Source organism: Jaculus jaculus, chromosome 8, assembly GCF_020740685.1.
Source record: "Jaculus jaculus isolate mJacJac1 chromosome 8, mJacJac1.mat.Y.cur, whole genome shotgun sequence".
NCBI lineage: Eukaryota > Metazoa > Chordata > Mammalia > Rodentia > Dipodidae > Jaculus > Jaculus jaculus.
The window spans coordinates 81,522,539-81,548,124 of record NC_059109.1 but is presented as its reverse complement, the minus strand read 5'-3'; the positions used below and the strand labels follow the sequence as shown (position 1 = coordinate 81,548,124).

Genomic DNA, 25,586 nt, shown 5'->3' with positions numbered 1-25,586 from the left:
AAGAGATTATTATTTCTCAGGGAGACAATATGAGGCTCAAGAGGGTGGTGCAGTTTCTTCAGGTAGGAAGGAATCCATAGATGAGGGCAGAAGTCAAGGGTGGGTGCTAAGGACCAGAGCTAGTTACTTTAATGCTTAGAACCTCCTAAAAATTTCCTGATGTTAAAAAAAAAAAAAAAAAAAGAGGGCTGGAGAGATGGCTTAGCAGTTAAGCACTTGCCTGTGAAGCCTAAGGACCCCGGTTCGAGGCTCGGTTCCCCAGGTCCCACGTTAGCCAGATGCACAAGGGGGCGCACGTGTCTGGAGTTCGTTTGCAGAGGCTGGAAGCCCTGGTGCGCCCATTTTCTCTCTCTCCATCTGTCTTTCTCTCTGTGTCTGTCGCTCTCAAATAAATAAAAATTTAAAAAAAAAAAAAAAGAAAAGAAACACCGGGCATGGTGGCACATGACTTTAATCCCAGCACTCGGGAGGCAGAGGTAGGAGGGTTGCTGAGAGTTTGAGGCCACCCTGAGACTATATAGTGAATTCCAGATCAGCCTGGGATAGAGTGAGACCCTACCTCAAATAACAACAACAACAAAAAGACAAGGAAGAGCCGGGCGGGTGGTGGCGCACGCCTTTAATCCCAGCACTCGGAAGGCAGAAGTAGGAGGATTGCCATGAGTTCAAGGCCACCCTGAGATGACAGAGTTAATTCCAGGTCAGCCTGGACCAGAGTGAGACTCTACCTCGAAAAACCAAACAAAAAAAAAAAAAAAAAGATAAGGAAGAACTACAGAGGAATGTTATGAGCCATGGTCTTTAGGTCGAGGCTCCAGATATTTCTTTTTAATTTTCCTATCTAAACTTCTAGCATTTATTTAATCAAAATAAATTATGCATAATGAAATTATTACATTATAGGAAAGGAAAAATGGTGGGCACTAGGCATTGGTAGAGCTTATAGCTTTTACCTTGAGTTGGACATCATCCATCAGGGCCAAGAGGAATGTATAGAGGTTTCCCAGGAAGAGTGCAAAGATACGGCCAAGCTGCCATTTTAGACCAATGCGTGGGTGATAATTCTCCAGGGCAGCGATGGTTTCAAACAGAGGAGGACAAAACATCCCAAGCAGAGACATCACAATCTCCACCTGAGAAATTGGGAAGATGGGAGTTGTATGCATCATCAATCTTATTTGGCTACCTAATTTGACCCCCAGAACCACAAAAGTTCAAAATTATACTCTGGTATTTAAAAATAAATTGAGAGGCTGTCAAGATGGTTCAGTGGTTAAAGGTACTTACTTGCAAAGCTTGCTGGCCTGGGTTCGATTTCCCAGTACTCATGTAACAAAGTGGCACATACATCTGGAGTTAATTTGTAGCAGTAAGAAGCCCTGGTCCATTTATACTGTTTCTCTCAAATAAGTAAGTAAATAAGCAAATAAATAAATATATTTTAAAAATAAAAACAGGTTGAAATATGTTAAGAAGAGATACAGGTCACAAAATAACTATACACAAGCACAAGAAAAAATAAAGTGATAAGAGCCAGAAATTAATGGGAAACACATTAAAATGGAAGGATATAACTAAAAGGACCACAAGGAAAACAAACACAACAATAATGACTAAGAAATAAAATATGAAAAGGAGAGCTTTAAAATCAACAGATAAGGGAGGAGGGAAATGATGTCACCAACACATGATGTGTCCATACAAAGTTTCTACTTAAAAAAAAAAAACACATAAAGTCAAAGAGGTTAAGAATTTAAGAGAAAGGGACTGGGGAGATTGCTCAGTGGTTAAAGTCACTTGCTTGCAAATACTGCCAGCCTGCATTCAATTCCCCATTACTCATGTAAAGAAAGCTAGGTACACAACGTGGCAAACGTATCTGGAATTGTTTGCACCAGCAAGAAGCTCTGGTGTACCCATTCCCTGTCTGCCTCTCAAATAAAAAGAAAATATTTTTATTATTTTATTTTTAAAATATATTTTATCTATTTGAGAGAGAGAAAGAGAGAGAGAAAGAGAGGGAGGGAGGGGGCGAATGGGCATGCCCCATATTATGCATTTAGCTTTTCGTGGGAACTGGGGAATCAAACCCACCAACAAGCTTTGCAAGTAAGCGCCTTCTACCACTGAGCCATCTCCCTGGCCTCCACATGTCGGGGGTTCTTGTAAGTATGTGAGTTCTAATCTTTCTAACATCTTGGGCCTCCCTTAAGAACACTTGGTCCTGGACTGCCACGCTGTACGTGTATGCCCTTCACAAAATCAGTGTCTTCCCTGTCCTCCCTGGAAAGAGCGGAAAGCGCAGGAGCAAACACCCAAAATGGAGGGAACTAAATGCTTGTCCCACCCAAAGCGCTGCTGGCGGGGCTGATTCCGGAAAGTGTTTCACGCACTTCCCCAGGAAACATATTTTTAAAAGCCGGGGGTGGTGGCGCAAGCTTTTAATCCCAGCACTCAGAAGGCAGAGGTAGAAGGATCGCTGTGAGTTCGAGGTCACCCTGAGACTACATAGTGAATTCCAGGTAACCCTGAGCTAGAGCGAAGCCTTACCTCGGAAAAAAAAAAAAAATTAAAAACAATTTTAGAGAAAATGAAATCTTTTAGAGATAGACAAAAAAGGATTATACATAAGAATAAAAGGAGTTCCTAAACAAAACTTAAACAAGGTAACAGAACAAAATTTATTTACGTTTAAAATACTTTTATTTACTTATGAGAGAGGGAGAAGAGAGAGAGAGAGAGAGAGAGAGAGAGAGAGAGAGAACGAGAATGGGCACTACAGGGCTTCCTATCACTGCAAATGAACTCCAGACACACACACCACTTTGCATATGGCTTTGCATGGGAACTGGGGACTTGAACCCAGGCTGTCAGGCTTTTCAAGCAAGGGCCTTTAACTGCTAAGCCATCTCTCCAGCCCCCAGAACAAAGTTTAAAAACCACAATTTAATAACTCATTCTTTAAAAAACAAGGTATGATTTCTTAAAATATTAAAAAAATTAAAAGGTATACCCTGTTCTCACATCAAACTAGATTGACCAACACTGAGATATATCCTAGTAAAATTACTGGATTTCAAAGAAAAATAAAACTCTTCTTGCAAAAGGTACAAGTCTCTTAACATGGAAAAAACAGAGCATCATTCAACTTTTTTTTTTTTTTTTTGACAGAAATGCCTTATATCAGAAGGCATTTCTACCAGAAGGATATATATTAAGATGAGCACCACAGACATCCAATTCCTCAAAGAGATTTATTGATTCAATATAATCACCACAAAGCCTGGTGTTATAGGACAACTGATTTTCCAGTTGATAAAAATACTAATATAGCCCACCTTTACATAGTTACAAATGCTAGCCCCTAGCGACCAATAACAGATAACTCTGTTCACGATGCTCATGTAGCTTGACTAGAATAATCCAGACTTTCAGGAATTCTGCTGAATGGCCTAAGAACTGGGATATTAGTGTTTCCCTCATCTTGGCTTCATTAAGATGTCCTTCTCACCTCATTCCTTTGGTACCAGCTGATATTCTTCATTTTGGAGAATTCCTGGGATCTCTTGACCACAAAGTAAATGAGGTATCCACTTCCACACAAACAGCAGATAATGAGAAAGTTGGCCAAGACACGAAGAAATCTCGTCAGATGGATATTTTCTTCTTTGTTACTCTCTTGTTCATCCACTATTGATTCCTTAGCATGTGAAAAATGAGATGTGAATATGTCAGGTTAGGAACCCAAGCATGGCTCCCTGAAAAGACTTTCTGCATGTTAGCAAATAATACAGAAGTGGTGATGTAATGTCCTGTACCCTGTAAGAGTTGAGTCATTTTCTATAAATATGTATACATTTTATTGTTATTATTAGTTTAGTGTCTGGGTATTTTGGAATAATAAAAGGTGGGATTTATTGAATATTTACCATGTGTCAGGCACAGTACTAAACAATTTCCATGCATTGTCTTTTGCTTCACCTTTCTTGTTCTTTTTATTTATTATTATTATTGGTTTTTGGAGTTAGGGTCTCACTCTAGCCCAGGCTGACCCAGATCTCACTCTGTAGTTTTAGGCTGGCCTCGAATTCACAACAGTGTTCCTACCTCTGCCTCCCAAGTGCTGAGACTAAAGATGTGTGCCACCACACCTGGATCATGCACTGTCTTTTAGTCTAACAGCAAAACAATGAAGTAGTTACCTTTGCTCACATTGCAGTTATAAGGGCACAGAGATGTTGGTCACTGTCTGGGGTTGCTTTAAGTCAATACATAAATGGATTCAAATTAAAACTTTAATGTTGATCTTCTAATCCAGGGGTTGGCAAATGTCCTTCAGATAGTTGATATTGTCAGCTTGCAGACTGTGTGGTTTCTCCCCTACTTTTCTCTGTCAGGGCCATGGAGACAACCATGGGCAATGTGTAAGTAACTGGGCATGGCCAGGTTTCAACATAATCTTATCTATAAAAGAATGCAGCAGGCTGGATTTGGACCCAAGCCATAGTCTGCCAACTTCTGCTTAAATTTATGATCATAGCATATCTTTCCATTTATGTAGAGTTTCTCAATTTCTTTCAGCACTATTTTGTGCTTTTTTCATGTTTCAGTGATTTTTTTTGGGGGGGGTAAATTGATCGCTTGATATTTATGTTTTGATATTATTATGAATAGAATTAAAATATTCTTCATTGCTTTCTGCTAGTGTACAAACAGAATTCATTTTTTAAATTTAAAGAACATTTAAAAAATTCAATTTATTTATTTGAGAGAGAAAGAGAAAGAAACGAATAGGAAGAGAGAGAATGGGAGTGTCAGGGTCTCTAGCTCTTGCAAATGAACTCCAGATGCATGCACCACCTTGTACATCTGGTGTTTTGTGGGTACTGAGGAATTGAAATCATGTCCTTAGTTTCTGCAAGCAAACATCTTATCCACTGAGCAATCTCTCCAGCCCACAATTGATTTTGTGTATCACCTTTGTGTCTTGCATTAATAACTCCATGAAGACATAAACATTGAGTGGCAGAGCTAGGATAGAAAATGAGGTCTCTTTGATCCTAAGGTACTTTGGTGGAGTCTACCAATTCCAGTCACTGTGTTCACACTAAGGTTTAACTCACCAGGCAGTTAATACATATTAGTTTACAATTCTATGATAAAAATATGAGAATTCTCATATTTTCCCTGCTTTTAAAAAGTATTATTTCTGTTTGAAAACAAAACAAAACAAAGCACCTTTTATTGCACAGGTGAAATGGCTCAGTGGTTAAAAGACTTGCTTGCAAAACCTGCTGATCTGGGTTTAATTCCTCAGTACCCATGACGAGCCAGATGCACAAAGTAGAACATGCATCTGGAGTTCATTTGCAATGGCAAGAGACCCTGGACCACCCATTACCTCTCTCTCAAGTACATATAATAAAAATATATGCATATGCTTTTTTCGAGGTAGATATTGCTCTTGCCCAAGCTGAACTGGAATTCACTGTGTAGTCTCAGGCTGGCCTTGAATTTATGGTGATCTGCCTACCTCTGCCTCTCAAATGCTGGGATTAAAGGTGTGCTCCACTACACCCAGCTTAATAAAAATATTTTTATGGGGCTGGAGATATGGCTTAGTGTTTAAGGCACTTGCCTGCAAAGCCTAAGGATCCAGTCTCGAATCCTCAGAACCCACATAAGCCAGATGCACAAGATGAAACATGCTTCTGGAGTTCATTTGCAGTGGCTGGAGGCCCTGGTGTACCCATTCTCTCTATCTGCTTCTTCCCCCCTCAATAAATAAATAAAGAATTAAAAATGTTTTAAAAATCTTTGTTTTGACAGCTTTCATTCATGAACACTATGCATTTTGAGGATAACCCTCCCCCATTACCTTCTTTTGTCAGACACTCCCTTCTTTATACCACTTCTTTATTCCAAATAGTACGTTTTACATTTTAGTTTCTTTTTCTTTTTGCCCTTCTCCATCATCCATGTTGAAATGTTAATGGGCCCAGTATTGTGTAGGTCTTGTGTACATGTGGGTCCTGTGAGGTCATGAATGTCATGGACAATTCATGTCAGGAAGATAGTGTTCCAACATAATTATTCCCCATCCTCTGGCTCTTACAGTCTCCATCTCCTTTAACACAGTGTTTCTTGAGCCTTGGAGGGTGTGGTGGTTTGATTCAGGTGTCCCCCATAAACCTAGGTGTTCTGAATGCTAGGTTCCCAGCTGATGGATATTTGGGAATTAATGCCTCCTGGAGGGAGTGTATTGTTGGGGGTGGGCTTATGGGCTTTATAGCCAGTTTCCCCATGCCAGTGTTTGGCACACCCTCCTGTTGCTGTGGTCCATCTTCTGTTGGCCAGGGGGTGATGTCCAGCCTCTGCTCATGCCATTGTTTTCCCCTGCCATTGTGGAGCTTCCCCTCGAGCCTGTAAGCCAAATAAACCTCTTTTTCCCAGAAGCTGCTCTTGGTTGGGTGATTTCTACCAGCAATGCGAACTGGACTGCAACAGTAAAGTGGTACCAGGAGTGGGGTTGCTGCTAGACAACCGACTGTGTGGCTTCGGCCTTTTGGAGCTGATTTTCAAGAGGAATGTGGAAGGAGTTGAAACGTTGGCCTAAGAGATGCTTTGCAGTGCTGTAAGTACAGCTTGATGGTCTATCCTGGTCAGAGCTGAAAGACCCGAAAGCAGTAAGAACTATGGACTGTGAGGTTTAGCTTATGAGGGTGAGAAAAAGCTTTGCTTGGACTGGCCTAGCAGTTTGTGTGAGAAGCTTGCTCTTGTGCCCATGTCCTGAGAGTTGTGCAGGGTTGCTTTGCGTAGAAATGAACTGGTGTGTGCAGAGGGATATGGCATAGAAAGAAAAATCTTTGGGTGAACTGCTGCCCGTTCAGCTGCAACTGAGAGATTACAACCTTTGAGACTGGGCTAGCTGACCTATGCTGGGGCAACAAGAAGAATGTAGACTCTTTAGAAGGGGCCTGAGTGCTCAAGGAGTGTCCTGTTCTTCAAAGTCTGCTTTATTCCCCCCTGGATTAACAAATTGGCACCCAACCTGGTATTGTAGAGTATAAGAAATGCTGGAAAGAGGGTCATTGAGTCTGCTACACGGTTGTGTTTTGGAAATGGCCATGGGCAGTGTGAAGAAGGTTTGCTGGTTGCCTGCATAGAGACCCCATGGGGCCATGAGGATGAAGCGTGGCTTGCAGTGGAGACCCAGCGGAGATGCCGGGACCATGAGATGGCTGCCGAGGAGCTGCCGGCCCCGATGAAGTTTCCCAGGACTGTGAGTAGCCTAGCTGGAGGGGCGGAATTGGAATGCCAGAGACTTGTTGCTGGTTAGAATTATCAGATTTGAAGATTTGTCACTGGCTAGAGTTGCTGGACTTGAAGCTACAGAGTTTGATGTTTGCCCTGGTTGTTTTAAATCTTGTATTGGTTGAATGTTTCTTTGCTATGCCCAATGCCATCTATTGCAGTGTGAATATTTATTCTGTGCCATTCTGGGTTTTTTGAGGTTATATTTTGGTATTATGGCTCAGTTAAAAGATCTTGAACTATGGGGATGTATGAACATCATTGAGATTGATAAAAACTATGGGGACTTTTAAAGTCAGACTGAATGCATTGTATTTTACATCATGTATGGATATCAGTTTATGGGGGCCAGGGGCGGAATGTGGTGGTTTGATTCAGGTGTCCCCCATAAACCTAGGTGTTCTGAATGCTAGGTTCCCAGCTGATGGATATTTGGGAATTAATGCCTCCTGGAGGGAGTGTATTGTTGGGGGTGGGCTTATGGGCTTTATAGCCAGTTTCCCCATGCCAGAGTTTGGCACACCCTCCTGTTGCTGTGGTCCATCTTCTGTTGGCCAGGGGGTGATGTCCAGCCTCTGCTCATGCCATTGTTTTCCCCTGCCATCGTGGAGCTTCCCCTCGAGCCTGTAAGCCAAATAAACCTCTTTTTCCCAGAAGCTGCTCTTGGTTGGGTGATTTCTACCAGCAATGCGAACTGGACTGCAACAGAGGGTGTGATAGAGATGTCTCATTTAACATGGAGCCCTCAACAGTAACTTATTCCCAGCACTCTGACAAGGTTTGAGTCTTCGTATTAGTCGCCACCATCTTCAGAAAGAAGTTTCTCTGACCAAAGGTGAGAGCAACACTATCTACGGGTATAAACATAATATAACACTGGGTATACTGGCATGTACTTTAAAAAAAAAATTATTAACATTTTCCATGATTATAAAAAAAAATACCATGGTTATTCCCTCCCTCCCACCCCCACACTTTACCCTTTGAAATTCCATTCTCCATCATATTACATCCCCATCTCAATCATTGTACTTACATATATACAAAATCAACCTATTAAGTACCCTCCTCCCTTCCTTTCTTTTCCCTTTATATCTTCTTTTTAACATACTGGCCTCTGCTACTAAGTATTTTCTGTCTCACACAGAAGCCCAATCTTCTGTAGCTAGGATCCACATATGAGAGAGAACATGTGGCGCTTGGCTTTCTGGGCCTGGGTTACCTCACTTAGTACAATCCTTTCCAGATCTACCCATTTTTCTGCAAATTTCATAACTTCATTTTTCTTTACCACTGAGTAGAACTCCATTGTATAAATATGCCACATCTTCATTATCCACTCATCAGTTGAGGGACATCTAGGCTGGTTCCATTTCCCAGCCATTATAAATTGAACAGCAATAAACATTGTTGAGCACGTACTTCTAACGAAATGAGATGAGTCTTTAGGATATATGTCTAGGAATGCTATAGCTGGGTCATATGGTAGATCAATCTTTAGCTGTTTTAGGAACCTCCACACTGATTTCTACAATGGCTGGACCAGATTGCATTCCCACCAGCAGTGTAGAAGGGTTCCTCTTTTTCCACATCCCCGCCAACATTTATGATCATTTGTTTTCATGATGGTGGCCAATCTAACAGGAGTGAGATGGAATCTCAATGTAGTTTTAATCTGCATTTCCCTGATGACTAGTGACGTAGAACATTTTTTTAGATGCTTATGTGCCATTCGTATTTCTTCCTTTGAGGATGCTCTATTTAGCTCCATAGCCCATTTTTTGATTGGCTTGTTTGATTCCTTATCATTTAACTTTTTGAGTTCTTTGTATATCCTAGATATTAATCCTCTATCAGATATATAGCTGGCGAAGATTTTTTCCCATTCTGTAGGTTGCCTCTTTGCTTTTTTCACTATGTCCTTTGCAGTGCAAAATCTTTATAATTTCATGAGGTCCCAGTGATTAATCTGTGGTTTTACTGCCTGAGCACTTGGGGTTGTATTCAGAAAGTCCTTGCCAAGACCAATATGTTGAAGGGTTTCCCCTACTTTTTCCTCTAGCAGTTTCAGAGTTTCAGGTCTGATGTTAAGGTCTTTAATCCATTTGGACTTAATTCTTGTGCATGGCGAGAGAGAAGAATCTATTTTCATCCTTCTGCAGATATATATCCAGTTTTCCCAACACGATTTGCTGAAGAGGCTGTCTTTTCTCCAATGAGTATTTTTGGCATTTTTATCGAATATCAGGTGACTATAGCTACCTGGACTTACATCTGGGTCCTCTACTCTGTTCCATTGATCTACATGTCTGTTTTTGTGCCAGTACCATGCTGTTTTTGTTACTATGGCTCTGTAGTATAGGTTAAAATCAGGTATGGTGATACCATCAGCCGTATTTTTGTTGCTCAGTATTATTTTAGATATTTGAGGTTTTTTGTGATTCCAAATGAATTTTTGGATTGTTTTTTCTATTTCCATGAAGAATGCCTTTGGAATTTTGATAGAGATTGCATTAAATGTGTAGATTGCTTTTGGTAAGATTGCCATTTTCAAAATATTGATTCTTCCAATCCAGGAACAAGGGATGTTTATCCACTTTCTAGTGGCTTCTGCAATTTCTTGCTTGAGTATTTTTTTTTAATTTTTAAATTTTTATTAACATTTTCCATGACTATAAAAAAATATCCCATGGTAATTCCCTCCCTCCCCACCCCCACACTTTCTCCTTTGAAATTCCATTCTCCATCATATTACCTCCCCATTACAATCATTGCACTTACATATATACAATATCAACCTATTAAGTATCCTCCTCCCTTCCTTACTCTTCTCTTTATGTCTCCTTTTTAACTTACTGGCCTCTGCTACCAAGTATTGCTTGAATGTTTTAAAGTTCTCATTGTAGAGGTTCTTTACTTCCTTGGTTAGGTTTATTCCAAGGTACTTTATTTTTTTTGATGCAATTGTGAATGGGAGCGATTCACTGATTTCGTCCTCTGTGTGTTTGTTGTTAGCATATATGAAGTCTACTGATTTCTGTGTATTTATTTTGTATCCTGCTACATGGCTGTAGGTTTTGATCAGCTCTAAAAGTTTGTTAGTAGAGTTTTTAGGGTCCTTTATGTATAGAATCATGTCATCTGCAAATAATGATAACTTGAGTTCTTCCTTTCCAATTTGTATCCCTTTTATGTGTGTCTCTTGCCTTATTGCTATGGCTAAGACTTCCAAAACTATATTAAATAAAAGTGGGGACAGTGGACACCCTTGTCTTGTTCCTGATTTTAGTGGAAAAGCTTCCAGTTTTTCCCTACTTAGTAATATGTTGGCTGTAGACTTGTCATAAATAGCTTTATTATACTGAGATATGTTCCTTCTATTCCCAGTCTCTGTAGGACTTCTATCATGAAGGGATATTGGATTTTGTCAAATGCTTTCTCTGCATCCAATGAGATGATCATGTGATTTTTGTCCTTCAACCCATTTATATAATGTATTACATTTATAGATTTGCATATATTGACCCATCCCTGCATCTCTGGGATAAAGCCTACTTGGTCAGGGTGAATGATTTTTTTGATATACTCTTGTATTCTGTTTGCCAATATTTTGTTGAGAATTTTTGCATCTGTGTTCATGAGGGAGATTGGTCTGTAATTTTCTTTTTTTGTTCTATCTTTGCCTGGTTTTGGTATCAGGGTGATGCTGGCCTCATAGAAGGAGTTTGGTAGAATTCCTTCTTTTTCTATTTCCTGGAAAAGCTTAAGAAGCAATGGTGTTAGCTCTTCCTTAAAGGTCTGGTAAAATTCAGCAGTGAATCCATCCGGGCCTGGGCTTTTTTTAGTTGGGAGATTATTGATAACTGTTCGGATCTCCATGTTTGTTATAGGTCTATTTAAGTGATTAATCTCATTTTGATTTAATTTAGGTAGGTCATATAAATCAAGGAAATCATCCATTTCTTTCAGATTTTCATACTTTGTGGAGTATATGCTTTTATGGTACGTCCCTATGACTTTTTGAATTTCTCTGGAATCTGTTGTGATGTTACCTTGTTCATCTCTGATTTTATTAATTTGTGTCTCTTCTCTCTTTCTTTTGGTCAGATTTGCTAAGGGTTTATCAATCTTGTTTATCCTTTCAAAGAACCAACTCTTTGTTTCATTAATTCTTTGGATTGTTCTTTTTTTGTTTGTTTCTATTTCGTTAATTTCTGTCCTAATCTTTATTATTTCTTCCTGTCTACTGATTTTTGGTTTGCCTTGTTCTTCTTTTTCCAAGGCTTTAAGGTGAAGCATTAGGTCATTTACTTGCGACCTTTCTAAATTCTTAATATAGGCAATTAAGGCTATAAATTTACGTCTTAGAACTGCCTTCATTGTGTCCCAGAGATTTTGGTATGTTGTGTTCTCATTATCATTTGAGTCTATAAATTTTTGATTTCCTTCTTGATTTCTTCATTGTCCCATTCATCATTTAGTAGTGTATTGTTTAGTTTCCATGATTTTGTGTATGCTCTATAGCCTTTCTTGCTACTGATTTGTAGTTTAATTCCATTGTGGTCAGATAGAATGCAAGGAATTATTTCAATTTTTCTGAATTTGTTAAGATTTTCTTTGTGTCCTAATATATGATCTATTTTAGAGAATGTCCCATGTGCTGCTGAAAAGAATGTATATTCTGCAGCCTTTGGATGAAATGTCCTGTATGTATCTGTTAGGTCCATACCTTCTATGACCTCATTTAGTCCAGATGCCTCTTTGTTTATTTTTTCCTGGGATGACCTGTCAATTGATGAGAGTGGGGTGTTAAAGTCACCTACCATCACTGTGTTTGGTGTTATCTGTGACCTTAGTTCTAATAGTATTTGTTTGACGAATTTGGGAGCCCCCTGATAGGTGCATATATGTTTAGGATTGTAATGTCCTCCTGTTGGAGTGTGCCCTTAATCAATATAAAGTGACCTTCCTTATCTTTCTTTTTTTTAAATTTTTTTTGTTAATTATTTATTTATTTGAGAATGACAGACACAGAGAGAAAGGCAGACACAGAGAGAGAGAGACAGAATGGGCACGCCAGTGCTTCCAGCCACTGCAAATGAACTCCAGACGCTTGCGCCCCCTTGTGCATCTGGCTAACGTGGGACCTGGGGAATCGATCCTCAAACCGGTGTCCTTAGGCTTCACAGGCAAGCGCTTAACTGCTAAGCCACCTCTCCAGCCCTTCCTTACCTTTCTTGACTAATGTTGGACTAAAGCCTACCTTGTCAGATAGTAGGATAGCAACCCCTGCTTGTTTTCTAGGCCCATTTGCTTGAAACACCGTCTTCCAACCTTTCACCCTAAGATAATGTCTATCCTTTATAGAAAGGTGAGTTTCTTGGGGACAACAAATTGTAGGATCCTGCTTTTTAACCCAGTCTGCAAACCTATGTCTTTTTGTTGGGGCATTGAGGCCTTTGATATTAAGAGATATTATCGAAAGATGTGTATTTATGCTTGCCATTTTTTTTGTGGTTTCTGTTCTACCTGTGCTCTCTTCTGTTAACTAGTATTTGAGTATTGCTTGTTTTTTCCAAGTTACTTATGTGTGTGCTTTTCCTTTTCTCCAGCATGTAGGATTCGATCAAGTATTTTCTGTAGAGCTGGTTTTGTCTTCAAATACTCCTTTAACCTGCTTTTGTCATGGACTGTCCTTATTTCTCCGTCTATTTGAATGGATAGCTTTGCAGGATAAAGTAACCTTGGTTGACAGTAGTTATCTTTCAGAACTTGGAATACATCACTCCATCCCCTTCTGGCTTTTAAAGTTTGTGTTGAATAATCTGCTGTAATCCTGAAGGGCTTGCCTTTGTAGGTAACTTGATTTTTCTCTCTAACTGCTTTCAATATTTTTTTCTTTGGTTTGTGTGTTTGGAAGTTTGATTATAATATGGCGAGGAGAGGTTCTTTCCAGGTTTTGTCTGGCTGGGGATCTAAAGGTTTCCTGTATCTGCATTGGCACCTCTTTCCCAATTTGGGGGAAATTTTCTTCTATGATTTTGTTGAAGACGCCTACTATGCCTTTGGAGTGGAATTTGTCTCCTTCTACTATGCCCTGAATTCTTATATTTGATCTTTTCATAGTGTCCCGAATATCTTGAAATTCCCATTCATCCTTTTGTATAAGTTTGTCTTTCTCTTTGTTGGCCTGTATTAGGTCTGCCACCTGGTCTTTTAGCTTAGATATTCTGTCCTCTCCTTCATCCATTCTACTGGTGAGATTTTCTACAGAGTTTTTTATTTCATTAACTGTGCTCTTCATTGCTAGTAATTCTGACTGGTTTTTCTTTATTATTTCTTCTTCCTTATTTATGTCTTGTATTGCCTTCTTTATTTCATTAAATTGGTGTCCTGCGTCTTCTTTGATTCCTTTGATTTCCTCTTTGATTTCTTCTTTGATTCTTTTGATTTGTTCTTTGACCTCTTTGAACATATTTACAATCATTCTTTTGAAATCTTTCTCAGGCATTTCCTCTAACTCATTGTCACTGGAGGTCATTTCTGATGCATTAATACTTTTAGTTGGATTTATATCTTCTTGCTTTTTCATGTTTCTTGTGTTATAATGTATATATTTTTGCATCTTGGATTAAGTTAATACTTGGATTTTCTTGGTAGCTGTGTATTCTTAGCTGTATCAATTGATTTGATGTTATATATTTTCAGGGTAAGAGCTTAAGGTGTTAGGTGTGTCTCTTAAGACTCTCAGAGTATCTACAAAGGTGTTCCTAGGGGTTGAGTTTCCCTGCTATGGGAGGTTTCTTGTCTGTTGTGGGATCCAAGTCAGCTTGTGACCAAGTGAGACCCTTCCGTAGTGCAATCCCAGTTACCTTGGATGATTTTGGTCTCAGTCAAGTTGCTGCCTGGGTCATCGGGTTGCTGTTATGATTTCTGGAGCTGGGCACTGGCTTTTCCTGTGGGGCAAACTGAGCCTGGCAACTGTGGCCCTGCAGCTCAGCACACCCGCTGCTGGAACTGCTGCTGCTAAAGCTGCTGCTGAAGCTGCTGCTGCTGTAGCTGCCACTGCTGGAGCCACGCTGCTGCTGAAGCTGCTGCTGCTGGGTCCACTGCCGCTGCTGCCACTGAGGCTGCTGCTGCTGGATCTGCTGCTGCTGCCTCTGAAGCTGCTGCTGCTGGGTCTGTCACTGCTGGCATTACTGGATCTGCTGCTGCTGGGGCCACTGTTACCAGTGCTGGAGCCACTGATGTTGCTGCCAGATTCTGCTCCTGCTTGGGTCCTGCTGTCGGCTCATGTTGGTGTGTCCCGGGACCGCTGCTCTGTTCGCTGGAGCTGGGCTCAGGTGGTGGGGGAAGGGAGGGAGCCGCAGATGCTCTGGTTCTCTCACTGTTCCACGTGTTCTTCTACCTCATGGTCTGCTCCTCCGTTGCTCTCTGCCGCTCTTCCTTCACGTTTCCTGAGTTGCGGAGAACGCCGGTGTGAGGGGAAGCTCCTGCACCTGGCCTTTCCTGTGGCTGGAGCTGATTCTGGTGGCTTTGTGGTGCGCCCCACCGCCGCCATGGTTGGTGGTGCTGCTGGGGCTGCTTTTGCCGGGCTCTGCAGGCTCTGGATGCTCTGGATCTCTTCTACTTCTCCGCTGCTGCTTGAATTTGCTATACACCTCACTTTTTAGTAAAAGTGTGTATTTTGCTGAATTGTTTTGGTCTTTTCCCCCCGTAGGCTGCTTTGGCGTTGAGCCTACACCGCCATCTTAACTGGAAACCTGGCACACACCTTTAATCCCAACACTTGGGAGGCAGAGGTAGGAGGATCACTGTGATTTTGAGGCTAGCCTGGGAGTATAGAGTGAATTCCAGGTCAGCCTGGGCTAGAGTGAGACCCTATCTCAAAAAAACAACAACAAAAATTTAAACATAATATAAATATTGAGAGGGCAATTTGGTTGGTACAACATGTCTATTGAGTCAAACAAGAGTAGTAACTCCCCACTCCCACAGTCTTCTGTGCTATGGGCTTTTGACTAGGTTTTCAGTATCAGGCATGAATTCCCTCCCAGAGAACTTAACTGTCATGCCATTATTGTACCAGGGGGGCACATCTTGCCTGGCTAGTCTCTTATATAACATACAGGGTGGATTTACCCCTAGGCAAGACTTGATGACTTTCCTCCCCCATTGCTCAGATAGCACTTTTCAGCACTATGGCAGCTAGCCAGTAGGAAGGAGGCTTCCAGCTCATTTCCAGCTTGATTTCCTAGTGGTCTACAACTGAAGCACAGGCTATCTTTACCAATAGGGCCTACCATCTAGTTCTTGACAGTAGTCTGTACTGTACTGCATTGGGGGCCTCCCTGACCAACCAACCCTGGGAGATATCCTACCCTTGGCACTGGGATTTACCTGTAACAATCTATAGTTTCTGAAAGCATTACCCACTCCAAGGTATTTATGCCTGTCACTTAATTGGCAGAACATTTCCCAGTGGCCACAGGGACTACAGAGGCCCCCAAGGGTTATGGGACGTGATCAGAGGCATCTACCTTGAAGCTGGTGGTGATGGAGGCATATTTGTTGTCAGCAGTCTCTGAATTCCCAATCAGGTAGTCCCAGCTGGTGAACACCTTGAAGCTGAATGTGAAGTTGTCACTCTCTCCCTCACCGGTGCTACCCTGACTATTGCTGGCCATCCTGGAAGGCAAGCGTCATTGTTACTATGGCTACTCCACTCTTCTGATCATCCCAAGAAAACCTTGGTCCAAGTCAGTCTTGGGCACAGGTAGCAGACAAGCAGGTAGCAGCAGACATCCAATGAAGTGATAAACTAGGGAGGAATTTTAGCCAGGACAACCTTGATTTCTAGCCAAATTACCTTTTCCTCAAATTCAACTTTCCCTACAAGCACCTATGTTGGAGGAGGAACCTTCAGGATGCAGGACACTTGACCACGTTTTCTGTCCTTGCACTTGATTCATTCAGCTTGATTCACTGGCATGTGCAGACTAAGACTAATAGACTACAGGAGTCTATTCTCAGAAAGAAATATGTCCTTTTAAGTCTATTCTTTTGCATTGAGTATATGTCTTGAACTTGGTAAGCCCCCCACCCCCTGCCTAGGAGGTTGGTAGGACCATTGGGTTCATACTTTGTTTTCTTAAGCAAGCTTGGCTGAAAGTCCCGTGTTGCCCCTCTGTGTCATCCTACCTGCCTCAGGCTCTGTGTGCTCCCAGGCACTCAGGCCTGTGTTGATCACAGAATGCTAAGCAGGGTTCCATCAGATACTCTAGGGTTTTGTGTTCCTTCCTATCTTGCCTGTTGGCTGTTTTGGATTTTCTGTTCTGGAGGACCTAACTGCTTTTTGTTCATCACAGAAACATTCCATATCCATGAGATTGGAGAGGCAAAAAGTAATATCATGAAGAACAAAACTAAGACCAACCTCTTTGTTTTTCCCTATTGTATAATAGAGCCAGGTGGCCAGATATCACCGAGAGGACACTATGCAGTGTGGGGAGGGCCTTGTAAGTGACAGCACTTTCCCCTGAGGTTATGTGATAGACAGTTAGAGATGATACCTTCATAGTCCTTCCTTAAGAGGGCTCGACTCCTGACCTGGAGACAGATTCCATGCTCCCCTAGAAGTGGCCCCTGTGGCTCTGCTGAGGTGCCAATGGGCCCTGGTTGTCAGGCTTGAATTGGTGACCATGCAGGTGTCCTGTTGTTTTGGTGTTGAGGTCCCTTGATTTCCAAGAAGGCAATTAATGGACTGGGACAATGCTGTTTTTCTTCACAGAGTATGAATTAAGAGGCACAGGCATACTAAAATGCCTTCTCTGACCACACAAACAGGTAGAGCTGGCCTAAGAGAGGCTGCCATGGTTAATCACAGCCATACACATTCATCTGGTATATATTTATTGTTTATATATATTTTTTTTGAGGTAGAGTGTCACTCTAGCTCAGACTGACTTGGAAATCACTAGGTAGTCTCAGGGTGGCCTTGAAATGGTGATCCTCCTACTTCTGCCTCCTGAGTGCTGGGATTAAAGATGTTCACTACCTCACTTGGCCCTCTTGTTTATATCTTTATAAGTGTCAGGACACACAGTTTTTCCTCTTTTTATATTTATTTATTTTTGAGGTAGGGTCTTACTGTAGCTCAGGCTGACCTGGAATTCAGTCTCAGGGTGGCCTCAAACTCATGGGGATCCTCCTATCTCTGCCTCACAAGTGCTGGGGTTAAAGGTGTGCACCACCATAGATGGTTTTTCTCTCTCTCACTCACTCACTCACTCATTCTTTTTTTTTTTAAATTATTTATTTATTTATTTGAGAGCGACAGACACAGAGAGAAAGTCAGATAGAGGGAGAGGGAGAGAATGGGCGCGCCAGGGCTTCCAGCCTCTGCAAACGAACTCCAGACACGTGCACCCCCTTGTGCATCTGGCTAACGTGGGACCTGGGGAACCGAGCCTCGAACAGGGGTCCTTAGGCTTCACAGGCAAGCGCTTAACCTCTAAGCCATCTCTCCAGCCCACTCACTCTTTTTTTAATTATTTGTTTATTTTCAAGCACAGAGAGATAGATGGAAGAGAGAGAGAGAGAGAGAATGGGGACACCAAGGCCTCCAGCCACTGCAAACGAACTCCAGATGCTGTCAAACTTTGTGCATTTGGCTTTATGTGGGTCCTGGGGAATCGAACCCCAGGTTGTTAGGCATTGCAAATAAGCACCTTAACTACTGAGAAATCTCTCCATCCCTCACACTCTTTTTTCTCAGGAAGCTAAGCCTTGGATAAACACAGAAACGTGCCTTGCAAACCTCCAGTCTCACCTCACCAGGTCTCATATTCCCTCTTAAGCCACACTGACCTTTTGACACTTTGGATGACTGGATAGACTATCTTGATAGGACCACCAGGATCGTTTGTCTTCAGGTCTTTGATACACACCCCTTTTCTGTTTAAAACAATGTGTCTCAAACTTTCACTATGGCTGACTTTTCTCAGCTTCACGTAAAGGAGTCTTCATCCCATTTACCAGACCTTCCCATATTACCCAATTTGTCTTTTATACCACACATTATAATATGTATTTGCTTGCTATATTTGTTTCTTTGTTTTCTTTCTAACTGCACCACTAGGAAGTATGTAAGCAGAGGGACTGGAGAAGTGAGCTTTTTGAATGAAGAAAAGTCAAAACCTATAAATGAGACAGTTGTACTTACGATCTAATGACAATCATCAGGCTGTATCCAAACACGCTGACCCCCACCATAAAATAAGCCATGGGCAGCCTGTACCTCAGCCACCCAATGGTCCTTTGGTTGTTGTAGTAGCCATAGAAGAGAGCAGAATACTTGATGTAGCCCTGTAGGATAGAAAGACATAGTCTCTGGGTTTATAAGTTTAGAACAGATAGTAATGACTTTCATTCTATCAGAGACTTCTGTCTCGGAGTTTTTACTGGAATTTGCAGGGTAGAAGGAAAATTCCTGAATATTACAGTTCTTCCCTTCACCCTATCCCTCCAGTGTCTCCAGAGCACATCCAGGGTCCTTTTATAACCCCTCTTCACTCCCTTTATTCTTCCATTACAGAGTGGAGATATAGGAAAGAGAAAGAGAGAGAGAGAGAGAGAGAGAGAGAGAGAGAGAGAGAGAGAGAGAGAAAGAGAGGGAGAGAGAGGGAGAGACAAGGAGAGAAAAGCAGCCCATGAACATGTACTTACACATAGAGTTCACATAGTATCTTCTTCCACCCCTGGGGTCTTAACACCAGTGTTAGATTAGGAGTTTGTGACTTCCTCAATATTTCAAAACTTCTCAAGACAAATACATATGATAAGGTTCACAGTGTAATCGAACTTCAAACTTTGTTTTATTTTATTTTGGCTTTAAAGTATAGTTGGCCTTAGGTGTAATGAATGCATTTAAGGTTAACTTATTGAAATTCAGTGTTAATTTAGATTTTAGCACCTTTTAAACGTCCTTGCTAAATATAAAACAAAGAATTGCTGTGGAACTAATTCATCTTGGGTTTTATACGTAGGTTATATCAACAGGGATCCTTGGGTGAAATAAAGGAAAGCCCTAGGAACAATGTGCGGGGCTCCTTCCCGGTCAGGTAGGTAGTGTCGAGGGAAGGACCAGGCCTGCTGGTTCCTCCCTAGAGGTTGAGAAGGATGATGAGCGTCGGATGACCCAGACCTCTCCTGGCCACCGGAGAAAAACCACACTGAGTTGGGAGTCTTTCAGATGCAGGAACTCACAGAAAAAACTTGCTTTATTACCCTGAGCAGTTGCCTATATCATGTTGTGGACGAAGGCGGGGATTTTGAGATGGGGGAAGAGGTAAGGGCCAATAGTAAACCGTAACTATTGAAAGTGTAATTAATTGCCATGTGGAGGTGGCAGGCCAGAAGCCACTAGGCATCTTGCTGAGTCCTAGCTGGCCAGAAACAGGTTGCCAAACTTTAGCTAGGCTCAGGAAGTTCCACTGGGCCTCGCGCCTGGTCCTTTCAGAGCCCAACATCTCCCCCTTTTGCTTTTGTAAGAGCATTAGTCACCATGGCCCCTGTCTTAGGTTGTCCCCCTCTGGGGATCTTACCTGTCATTGGGTGTTTAGCTCGCTGAGAAGCCACTCCATGGCCTGTCTTAGGTTGGTACCTTGGGAAATTATTCCAACTTGCTGCCACACTTATTTTTTTAAACTTTATTTTATTTTTATTTATTGGGGTGGGGAGAAATGGGGAGAGAGAGAGAGAGAAAGAGAGAGAGAGAGAAAGGGAGAGAGAGAGAGGGAGAGAGAGAGGGTGCCAGGGCCTTCAGCCACTGCAAACGAACTCCAGACACATGTGCCACCTTGTGAATATGGTGGGTCCTGGGGAATCGAACCTGGGTCCTTTTGCTTTAAAGGCAAGTGCCTTAACCGCTAAGCCAGCTATCTCTCCAGCCCCTGCCACACATTTCTGAGTGAATCTAAATTTGACTGAGAATGCCAGCCCTGGTGGCCTGCTATGGGCAGTACCTTGCCCATATGGCATGGGCATACTATACTACCTATGAAACTAGAAGCTTCAGACCAGTGGATGTGAGAGTAGGGACTCAGAAAGGATTGAAGACCATTGCAAGGGACCATGATCAAGGTAGTGAGGCATTAAAGCTGTGGCTGGCATGTGTTCAAAGGTTTTCCTAAACTTGGAGAATATGAAGCATTGAAGTGTGAGGTCTTAAACACAGGCCTGGGATGTGAAGTCTGGTGTCAAATAGTCCTTCTGTAAACCTAGTGAAGGGCAATAGCTTTATTGCCATTGGGAAGTGAAGCAGTGAATAGCTGAGGTAGGAGAGTGGGAGGCTCAGATGTGCATTTTAGAAAGTTCACTTTGAGCCAGGTGTGGTGGTGCATACCTTTAATCTCAGCATTTGGGAGATAAAGGTAGGAGGATAGCCATGAGTTGGAGGCCAGCCTGGGACTACAGAGTCAGTCTGGAGTAGAGTGAGACCCTACCTCAAACAAAAGCCAAAACAAAACAAAAAAGAGGGCTAGAGAGATGAGTTAATGGTTGAGGTACTTGCCTACAAAGCCTAAGGACCCAGGTTCGATTTCCCAGTCCCTGTGTAAACTAGATGCATAAGGTGGTGCATGCATCTGGAGTTCATCTGCAATGTCTGGAGGCCCTAGCATGCCTATTCCCTTTGTCTCTCTCTCAAATAAGTAAATACATGAAATATTTTTTAAAAAAGAAAATTCACTCTGGCAGCAAAGGAAATAAAGATTTTGTGACCTAGGCAAGGAGGAGAGGTAGAAGGTTCTGGCAGTAGTCCTGGTAAAACAAGTGTGTTAGTCAACACAGAGGTGAGCGGGATGGAGAAAGCATTTTGTCTAATGCTAGAATCTTATTTGATTAAAACAATTGTTTTACAACAATTAAATACAATGATTGTCTATGTAATATTTCACCTTATTATCACAAAACTGGGCATACATTGACATGTTGGCAATTGTACCTCAAAATCCCAAAGGACAGAAAAATCCATGGCTTTTTCTTCCTCAGCCCGAGGCACAGTCTTTCTGGGAATGCTTCCATAGGGCATGCCCATCAGTACCTTGTGTAGGGACAGAATGACAGAAGTGTAAGGGAAGAAATGTGAGCTATAGCGGCATATATAAACTGGCTAATTCTTGCTCTATCAGCATGAGGTAGTGTCTCACTCTAGCCCAGGCTGACCTAGAACATACTCTGTAGTCTCAGGCTAGCCTTGAACTCACAGTGATCCTCCTGCCTCTGCCTCTCAACTGCTGAGAATAAAGGCATATGCCACCTGTCTCTCTTTCTTCTTTGTGAGGCAGGGTCTCATTGTATATTCCTACTGGTCTTTAATTTGTAGCAATCCTTCTGCCTCTGCCCAAGCTCTAGGATTACAGGCATGTGCCACCGAGCCCAACCTTTCTTTCCCTTCCCTCTTTCCTTCCCTCTTTCCTTCCCTCTTTCCTTCCTTCCTTCCTTCCTTCCTTCCTTCCTTCCTTCCTTCCTTCCTTCCTTCCTTCCTTCCTTCCTTCCTCTCCTTCCTTCCTTCCTTTCCTTCTTTCTTTTTTTCACAATAGGGTCTTGCCCTAGTCCAGGCTGATCTGGAATTCACTTTGCAGTCTCAGGCTGGTCTTAAACTCACAGTGATCCTCCTACCTTTGCCTCCTGATCACAACCACACCTGGCAGGGTGGGGTGGAGAGAGAGAGAGAGTGAGAGAGCACATGCCAGGGTGTCTAACCCCTGCTAACAAACTCCAGATGTGCGTGCTACTTTGTGCATCTGGCTATATGTGGGTACTGGGGAACTGAACTTGGCAGGCAAGCTCCTTAACTGCTGGACCATCTCTCCAGCCCCTGTTTGGTTTTAATTTATACTCTTGTTGGGAAATATGTTGCACATAAAGTAGTATATATAACACATTATGCAGTTGGTCTTAATGAAAATTAATTACCTAATTATGTATTAAGAAAAACAAAATCACTAGGACTTTGTAACACTTCGAATACTCTCCTCCAGAAAAATATTCTTTTTCTACTTCAAGATATATTTCAGCTTATGATAACTATTTTCTTGTAGTTTACTCAGTTTTTGCTTAATTTTGCCTACTTGTTTTCAAGGGTACAAGAAAAAACACGGTTATATTAATTTTCCACTCATCTAAGGTCAGATGAAAGGTAGAAAACTGAGCTCTCTAATATTATTTTGCTTATGTGTGTATTTAACATGGTATGTGGTGTATATGCCCACATGGCACCCGTGTGATTGCCTGTGGCAGGGTGTGCTTGCCTGTGGTGGCCAGAGTGGAATATTGGGTATGCCACTCTGTTGTTTTTTTGCCTATTCTTACTTGACTCAAGATTTATTAATCCTGGAGGCTTACTGTATTATTTATTTATTTATTTATTCATTTTGCCAATTCTGCTGTCTATAATCTCTGCCCCCTATGGGACTGGGGTTACAAATGTGTGTGGCCACACACAGCTGTGTATGTTGGTCCTAGAGGTTTGAACTTGAGCAGTCTCTCAGCCTCCTTAGGCCCTCATGCTTGCACAGGAAGTATTCTAAATCATGGATCCATCATTGTCCACTCCATGTCTATCCATTTAGTCAGAAACATAAGCATGAGATATTGATATGAACATAGAATTTAAAACAAAGTTGGGTATTGTGGTTCATGCCTATAATCCTGGCACCTAAGAGGCCAATAGGGAGGATTGTGAGTTTGGGGGCAGCCTAGGCTACATAGCAAGGTCTTGTCTCAAAAAGGAACAGGGGGACTGGAGAGATTGCCCAGTGGTTAAGGTATTGCAAAGCCTAAATGCTCAGGTTCAATTCCCCAGTGCTTATGTAAAGCCAGGTGCACAAAGTGACACATACATCTGGAATTTGTTTGCAGTGGCAGGAGATCCTGGTATGGCCCTTACCCCTTGCAAATAAAAATATTAAAAAAATAAAAAAGGAAAATGAACAGCTGATTCTAGTTTAAAATAAAAGAGAGTATTTTGCCTGGGTATGGTGGTGCATACCTTTAATCCCAGCACTCAGGAGGCAGAGGTAGGAGGATCACATGAGTTCAAGGCCACCATGAGACTACATAGTGAATTCCAGGTCAGCCTGGGCTAGAGTGAGACCTTACCTTAAAAAGCCAAAGAGCATTGCTGAAGACTCCACATGCTTGGGCTGCAAGGGCATTGAGAAATATTGTTGGAGCTGAGCTGAAAACCTGCTCCCTATAGACCAGCTCACAGAAAGCTGGAATAAGCTATGATGCATGCAGCTCAATGGGAGAGAGAGAAGTCATTAGTGGAGATAAACAACAGTGGACACTGCAAGCCTTAATATTGGCTAGCCAGGCCAAGTGAGCTTATAGGTGTAATAGTGGCATGTCTGTTATGGGGGAAACCAACCTAACTGGATTAGAGGCCCACTCCACATGAAGAAAATACATGTTGGACACTGAAAGCTTATGATGGGAAATCATGAGCCCGAGGGGTATAACACCTGCTAGTGTCTGGCTAAATACATATATTATGCTCACCAAACTGCCCTGTAAGCACTTTTTTTTACAGATACATGTCCTGATCCCATCACAAGAGGTAGAATTCCAGCATTTGGTACAACATTCCAAGACAGGGTTAAAGTGACATTCCTATTCCCCTTGAGACCATTTCCATCATCAAAGAAAAAATATTTTGTTTTCATATCTTTCAACGGTAGCTTCGGATTATCACCTCTCAGAACAATCTTGTCCCAAAGGACAACTTGGTTCAGAGCATTATTTTTTGTTGAATATTCTGCTGATAAATAAAGAAATAACTGTTTAACATTCCAGTCAAATACGTTTTCTAGATCAGCAGTTATATCAAATGTAATGAACCCCAGATCACTTCTTTCTCTAGGTCCAGTGAAGTCTTCAACATTTTTTAGCATGATTCGAGAGACGTGCAGTTGCACCGGAACGCTCCTGTCTTTGAAGGTGGTGGTGGTGAAGCAGCCGAAGGTGAGCGCCGCCATCACGCTCAGCAAGAAGGCGAACAAGGAGTTCGCCCGCGACAACACTGTATTTTTGTTTGTTTTTCAAGGTAGGGTCTCACTCTAGCCCAGACTGACCTGGAATTCACTATGGAGTCTCAAGGTGGCCTCAAACTCATGGAAATCCTCCTACCTCTGCCTCCCAAGTGCTAGGATTAAAGGCGTGCGCCACCACACCTGCTGTAAGCACTTTTTTTTCATTAAATAAATTTATTTGTTAAAATAATTTAACTCCAAATACAACTGTTGAGTTCGCATTGAGTTATAACTAAAATTTGTGTTTTAATTGAAATGTCAAGGCTTAACAACTGACATTGTTACCAAACAATAAACTGTTGTCCAATTTTCAATGGTCAGTTGTATTAGAGAGCAACAATTAACTGTGAACTAGATCTCTGGGAAGCACCAAATCAATAATGATAAGTCTGTTTTTCAAACCTATTGCAGTCCTTCTGGAAACTCTGATCAAGATTTGAATAGATGCAAGATGACCAGTTAAAGAAAACAAGAAGACCCCATAGTCTTTAACATGTGATTGGCTAAGGAGACAATTAAAGCTTAATCAGGTAAGCACTTTTCTTAATGTTCATACCCATATATTATATGCTCATTTTTGGTTAGATAAGCTTCTCTTTTCAGATGGCAGTGACCTTGGGATGACTCAGACGGCACCATAGTGCTAAGAAGAAGTGACAGAGGAGTTCTCAGCACTGAAACATCTCTATCACACCTTCCAAGGCTCAGGGTCCATTGTGGAAAAGGTGGTAGAAAGAATGTAAGAGTCAAAGGAAGGGTAGGACTCTTTACATCACGCTCCTCCAGACACAAAATGGTCCAGATATCCATGACCTTGCAGTGCCTGGCACTACCTACACAAGACCAGTATAATAGGAGTAAAAGATCATGACATCAAAATAAAAGAAAGAGCTGGGCACCCACCTTTAATCCCAGCATTGGGAAGCAGAGGTAGGAGGATCACCGTGAGTTCAAGGTCACCCTGAGAGTACATAGTGAATTCCAGGTCAGCCTGGGCTAGAGAGAGATCCTACCTCGAACCCCCCCCAATAAATAAATATATAAAATAAAAGGACTGATTGAGAGTGGGAGGGGATATGATGGAGAATGGAGTTGTGAAGGGGAAAGTGAGGGGGAAGGGAATTATCATGGTTTATTGTCTATAATTATGGAAGTTGTCAATAATAAAAAAATAAA

General features: G+C 41.9%; 2 protein-coding genes across 2 annotated transcripts in view; both read right to left on the bottom strand.

The window, feature by feature from the left end:
- Tmc2 (transmembrane channel like 2) overlaps nt 1–25,586 on the bottom strand; it is a 115,518-nt gene that overhangs the window by 42,106 nt on the left and 47,826 nt on the right. The window contains exons 7-11 of the mRNA XM_045157027.1: nt 21,320–21,418; nt 18,539–18,681; nt 15,855–16,002; nt 3,512–3,700; nt 954–1,133 (exon numbers count right to left, since the gene is read on the bottom strand). Coding sequence (XP_045012962.1) covers nt 954–1,133; nt 3,512–3,700; nt 15,855–16,002; nt 18,539–18,681; nt 21,320–21,418 — 759 coding nt within the window. The remainder of the gene's footprint in view (nt 1–953; nt 1,134–3,511; nt 3,701–15,854; nt 16,003–18,538; nt 18,682–21,319; nt 21,419–25,586) is intronic.
- On the bottom strand, nt 22,323–24,404 carry LOC101613611 (signal peptidase complex subunit 3-like; the record flags this gene model as incomplete). The annotated part of the gene is made up of 2 exons (XM_045156012.1): nt 22,323–22,373; nt 23,910–24,404. Coding segments are annotated over 2 exons (546 nt in total), but the record flags the coding sequence as incomplete, so codon positions are not given.